Source organism: Camelina sativa, chromosome 6 (genome assembly GCF_000633955.1).
Source record: "Camelina sativa cultivar DH55 chromosome 6, Cs, whole genome shotgun sequence".
Classification (NCBI taxonomy): Eukaryota; Viridiplantae; Streptophyta; class Magnoliopsida; order Brassicales; family Brassicaceae; genus Camelina; species Camelina sativa.
This window is the reverse complement of record NC_025690.1, coordinates 2,964,738-2,970,357: the sequence shown is the minus strand read 5'-3', so window position 1 is coordinate 2,970,357 and position 5,620 is coordinate 2,964,738. Positions and strand designations below refer to the sequence as shown.

Below are 5,620 nucleotides of genomic sequence, written 5' to 3'. Positions count from 1 at the left end.
TGATATTTATTTGTTTTTTGAATAATTATTTTAGTATTTTTAATGATTTTTTATTATAAATCAAATTTCATAAAGTTTTTGGTGTTTTTAAACATTTATGTAATTATATATTACATTTATTATGTTTTAACCACTAATGCAACTGTTGGTCAACCAGTCGTAAAACTCCCGCAAACGTACCCATTTTAAAACACTAAATCAGTCATTCAAAACGCTTAATAACACTTGAAACCGTAATCATCGGCTTCCGCAATCTCCCGCAAACGTTGCGTATGAACCAGTAAGGCATTAAGGCTTTATAACGTTACTGGTTTGTAAATAAATAAACTTAAGCCTTCTTGTTTAGTTGGTTTAAACTTAACATCTTCATGGTTAGGGCTTTTGGTGGTTCAGTAATCAACCAAAGCAACACATCAACAGCACAACACGGTGAAAGGTTTTTTTTACATGAACTTAATTAATACTCAGGAAAATAATTAATAATGTGTGTGTTATAAAGTATGTTTTGTCTTGTTTGAAAAATAATAAGGGTTGGTTTTAAATATTGAATGGATATTATTCACATCATATTAAAAATATAAACAATAAACCAAAAAATAACAAAATATAGAGTGACATGCAAAAAATCATGTTGTCATTAAGAAAACAATTTTTTGATCATATTTAATATTTTTGTATCATCCCAGTTTATATCAATATACTCGAAGAAGGGATGGACAAATACTTATACATCTATAAGAAAATATTACAAAATATTAATTTCACGCGCCGATCACAACTCTAGAAATAGAAGAACGATCCAACCGCTGCAGCAACGACAAAAACAAAACTGGAAGCTACATTGGCTCCGCTTGCAGAAGTTTTTTCAGGTGGTGGATAATTAGCATACGAAGAATCGCTTCCAATAGGTCCGGCGACTGCTATCTCTTCATCTCCGGAAGCATCATCATCGGGCGCAGGAGCTGCATCGTCGTCAGTTGTTCCAATAGTATTGTCATCTACTGCTACATCACTCTCACTGCCATCACCTGGGGTTGTAGCAGCGGGAGCTGAGGCGGTGGTGGTTGACGGTGGTTTATCAGCAGCTGATACAATCACAACAGAAATAGCAACAATAAGAATAAGGAAAGCTACGTGAAAGCGCGCCATTATATTTAGTTAATTATTTAGTATTCCCCAAAAAAAACTTTTTAAAAAAATGTTTTAGGGGTATTGTCTTTTATTTATTTACTTAATATCTAAAATTGTGTAGTGAGGCTCTTTGTTTATATAGGTGTTTGATCAAAGTGCGAAGATAACGCACTAAAAATAAGGTTTGCCATATATATTAACGGCTAGGGAAAATGCTATTTTTTTTCTATCAAACTCTTTTATTTCTGCTCAAATACTTCTAATTAAGCTTCTTCTGTTTGTCTCAATTAGTCAATCTTATCAAAAATTATAGCAAAACCATTTAATAAATAGAAATCTTTTGCCCAAGTTTCCTTCTATCGATTTTTTTTAGTACTCTAATTAAAAACCCAACAAAAATGGAAGAGAAAAGAAAGTATTTTTAATCATCTCAAACCAAAAGAAAAAAAAATTAGAAAACATTATATTTAGGCTTTTTATAGAAATGAAATACAAAGAATCAGACAATAAATCGATTAAATGAAATTACTTGACAATTATTAACAACATAACCTAAATCTTCCATGAAACAACAATTAGAGTAATCTAAAACCCTATACAATGAAATGTTAAGACAAGTTCCTTAACTTTCTGTTCCCCCCTTTTGTACAACCTTTTATAAACAGACATAAAAGAAAACGCAAACTTCTTGCGGTCCAAACGCAATTCTTGCCAACCAAACCGCGCTAGCTGAGATCTATATCCACTTTTTCCGGTAAACACCTTTCTGATTGGTTTCTACCAAGCTCTGTTCCAAGCTGACCCTTATCGCCTGCACCAAACGCGTATAGCTTCCCTGATTCCGTGAGCGCAAACGTATGAGCGTTCCAATATAACGAGTTCGTTAGACTAATCTGAACCATCCGCTCATTCGCTTGTTTCAGCGATGTTACTACCGCTGGACTCAGCACGTTGGCAATCCGATTACCCTGCAAGATAAAACAAAGACATAAGAGTCAAATGAGCTTTAACTAAACAAATGATGTTCGAGTCAAGCCCTAACCTGTTCATCAAAGACGGGATTGTGACCGAGACTAGCGGATTCACCACAGCCAAACGAAAAAACATCGCCATCATCAGAGACCACAAAAGTAGTGTAATCTCCTGTTGCTACATGAACTGCCTTTACATGGCTTAGCCCTTCAACAACCTTAGGAACCGATTCACATTCCTCGTTACCGTGTCCTAAGCATCCATATCTTCCCCAACCCCAAGTACACACTCTTCCATCCTGACCTACCACCGCGGCATGCCAAGCACCTGCTGCAACCACCCTAGGTTGAAGATTTAATATCTTAAACTGCTCGATTACCCTAGGATACTTCTCATCCGTTCTTGAGCCGTGACCTAGTTTGCCTCCCAAACCGCAACCAACCGAGTAAACCGACCTAAATAAGCATACATTTCAAAACTATAGAACATGACCTATAATATTGTTGAGCCACTCTAAAATTAGATAGTTAGCTGAAAAAGAAAGAGTGTATAAGAAGAAACTCACATGCCATTTGGTTGACAAGCTAAGGCAAGAAGGTAGCAATAACCAGCAGCAATCTGTACAACGGGTATATTCTCGAGTGGGCCTAACAAAGGATGTGGTTCGACATCCGCAGCCTCGGTTCCATGTCCTAGTATACCATCTTTGCCCCACGAGAATGTATAAACCGTTCCTTCACGTGAGAGAACAGCGGTAAAGTAATTCCCAATAGCAGCTTGCACAACAAATATGTCCTTTAAAGATGTTACAAGCTGAGGCGTTGTAACCGGTTTAGTCCCTTGCCCTCCATGTTCAGCTTCCCCGAAACAATCTTTTCCGCACGCATAAACTTTTCCGTCATCGCTTATTAGCATTGTCCGACCAGCACCAGCAGCTGCTTGGATGATTCGTATCCCCTGCAATGATCTGCACACATCACGATATAACATTCCATCAACCCAAGAGCATATACGTTTCTTCTCTTTTCAGTCTTGATGATGATGAAATTGACCTAACAGGTTGGATTGGAGCTTCTTCCTCGGTATGGCCGTGTCCTAGCTGTCCAGAGTTGTTATAACCGAAAGTATAAACTTGGCCTTTCGATGTGACTGCAATACTATGACCAGGACCAGCAATTGCTTGAGATTTCTCTCTTCGGCAACACGCTTCACCAGCCAGCAAAAACCTAAGAACCAATTTCCATGATCCTCCGCATCTACGTTTCATCTCTTGACGTTCTTCTTCATTCATCGGTTTAAAAATCACCCTTTTATTACACATGTCAAGAGCAGCAAGCTCCGGTAAAGATAAATTGCAGTCCGGAGCAAAGTTTGCTGGCTGGCTAAAGAAAGAGCATGTTGCCTAAAAACAGCAACAAAGATTAAAAAAATCAGCAGAACAAATCAAATCCTTTAAAAATTTTCAGTAAAGATTTTTTGGAGATTATCGAAACAAAAACCTCTAGATTAGCGAGGTCACGAGGATCCAATCTACATTCAGTGAGAATATGAAGGACAATAGAAGGGTTAGCTGCTAAAGGAAACTCTCCAGGAGTTGAGTCACCAAAACAATGACGTTTTGGCCTCTGAAATGGAGACACTGGAGGAGAAGTAGTAGTCGAAACCGGTTGCTCCGGTAAGTTAATGTACTGTAAACCCGGTATTCCACTCGTTGTAGCATCCATTGTTTATCTACAGATCACAAATTAAGACAACGTCACACTCTGATTTGTCTGAAATATGTAGAAAACACAGAACAAGATCCCCAAAGACTAAACCTGCAAATTCTGTAGTCTCAAGCTATCGTTCAACAAGATCTAAACTTTTTGATCTACATAAGAAAACAGAAACTAGTAAGGAACCAAATCAAAATCAACTGCGGTAAAACAAAGTAGTCATCAAGAACAAGCAAAGTGACACAAAAAAAAAAAGTTGAAACCTTAGTTTGACTAATCAAGATTCAAGAACAAAGAAAGAATCTGTGAACAATCAAACCAAAATCAAGAGAGAATAAAAAGAAGGAAACTTGGAAGATAAGTGTAGGAATCAACAATGATGAGGATTATTCAATTAAGAAATGGATCTGATACGGAAGATAAAAAAAAGAAGAAAAGATAACTGTTTGTCACACGCAAAGGACTTCTCCTTCTCCTCTGCACACGGAAACTCAAAAGTTTTGACCTTTCACCATGATCACAACAACAACAACACCAACAAAACAAACCCAGAAATCAACTTTGATTGAACAAACCCACCAGAGAGATCAATCAATTTGGGAAAATGTTAACTAAAAATAACATAATCTGATCATTACCCAGATTCACAATCAAAGTCAAAATCAAAAGGAGCTGGATAAAAGTGATTACTTGTTTTAAGTAAAAAAGGAAACTTTCAGTTTCAGCAAACCCATCTGCATCAAACCATCATAAACATCATCATCAACAACAACTCAGAGAAATTCGCAACATAGAAAATTCACGGTGAGTTTGTTGTCTGATCAGAGCATAGAAGAAAGAATTGATCGGAGAATGTTTTGTTAAGAGTATTGACGGTGTTGAAGAAAAGGAAGAGATTTTTTCACAAATTTAAATTCCAAAAAGGAAAGCTTTTTTTTTTTTCTTTCTTTTTTTATATTATGGTCCTGGGAAAGTCTGCAAATTTGGCGTTGAGAGAAGTGAATGAAGAGCAAAGAAAGAGATGTGGTGTCTCTATATGCGGACTTATAAAGCAATATCATTCAGATCTCTCTCTCTCTCTCTCTCTCTCTAATTAACATTATAACATAAAAAAGTTCTGATAATTGTGATTATGTATGCTATGTGTTTGATTGTAATGGTGTATAACATCATGATCCATACATGTATGCATGTGTATAGACAGACGTGTGCATCCAAAACAAGGTTTGAGTGGTAGAACAAGTTATCCATCCATCCAACGGATCTTTATAGTTTAATATACGTTGAGAACAAAATTGAATTGATATTTCCTAATAGTTTATTTAATAACCCATGAGTCCTGACATAGTTATCCACTATGGTGACATCCTCATTCTTTTTCTTTGTCCTACATTATTATTATTATCATTTTCTTGAAAATCAAAAATATTCTCTTGAAAACTATTTTTTTTTGTGTTAAACTTTTTTTTTGTTTTCAACAAAATATATATATATTCACTCAACCTTTAGTTTTTTGGAAGCAATACCAACCTGGCTAATGACAAAGTGCAAGTTGTGGCTTCATCTACAAGTATATTCCACTTGTAATTTCGTAATTTTCCAAACAGAGATACTTAATAACCAAAACAGAATTACTATATAGAGAATTTCCCATAACCATAAGCTAAACTATATTGAACCCAAGTAATTACGTGAAATTTAGATAAACTGATAAAAAGAGTCCTTTCAATTTTAACTATAAACTATCATCAAGAGTTGCAAGGGACAGCCCCCCCCCCCCCCCCCCCCCCCCCCCCCCCCCC

At 36.3% G+C, this 5,620-nt stretch overlaps 2 protein-coding genes across 6 annotated transcripts; both read right to left on the bottom strand.

Annotated features, from left to right (window-relative positions):
- LOC104790240 (anther-specific protein BCP1-like) lies at positions 619-1,219 on the bottom strand. Its single transcript, XM_010515949.1, has one exon. It carries the CDS (start codon positions 1,147-1,149, stop codon positions 781-783), a length of 369 nt encoding a protein of 122 aa, XP_010514251.1. The 5' UTR covers positions 1,150-1,219; the 3' UTR covers positions 619-780.
- LOC104790239 (ultraviolet-B receptor UVR8) lies at positions 1,622-4,895 on the bottom strand. Of its 5 annotated transcripts, none has more exons than XM_010515946.2 (7): positions 4,509-4,895; positions 3,921-3,973; positions 3,603-3,834; positions 3,156-3,505; positions 2,669-3,070; positions 2,174-2,558; positions 1,857-2,099 (listed from the first exon to the last, which is right to left on the bottom strand). In XM_010515946.2, the coding sequence occupies exons 3-7, from the start codon at positions 3,825-3,827 to the stop codon at positions 1,857-1,859; spliced, it is 1,605 nt and encodes a 534-aa protein (XP_010514248.1). In that variant the 5' UTR covers positions 3,828-3,834; positions 3,921-3,973; positions 4,509-4,895. The 5 variants fall into 5 exon arrangements, with proteins under 5 accessions (XP_019102183.1, XP_010514248.1, XP_019102184.1 ...); XM_019246639.1 differs by lacking the exon at positions 4,509-4,895 and adding an exon at positions 4,262-4,280; XM_010515947.2 differs by lacking the exon at positions 4,509-4,895 and adding an exon at positions 4,082-4,098.

Coding starts and splice junctions, on each gene's coding strand:
- LOC104790239 (XM_010515946.2), bottom strand. CDS start 3,827: ATGGATGCTACAACGAGTGGAATACCGGGTTTACAGTACATTAACTTA. Junction 3,506..3,602: donor GTGACCTCGCTAATCTAGAG/GTTTTTGTTTCG, acceptor TGCTGTTTTTAG/GCAACATGCTCTTTCTTTAG. Junction 2,100..2,173: donor ATCCCGTCTTTGATGAACAG/GTTAGGGCTTGA, acceptor TTTATCTTGCAG/GGTAATCGGATTGCCAACGT.
- LOC104790240 (XM_010515949.1), bottom strand. CDS start 1,149: ATGGCGCGCTTTCACGTAGCTTTCCTTATTCTTATTGTTGCTATTTCT.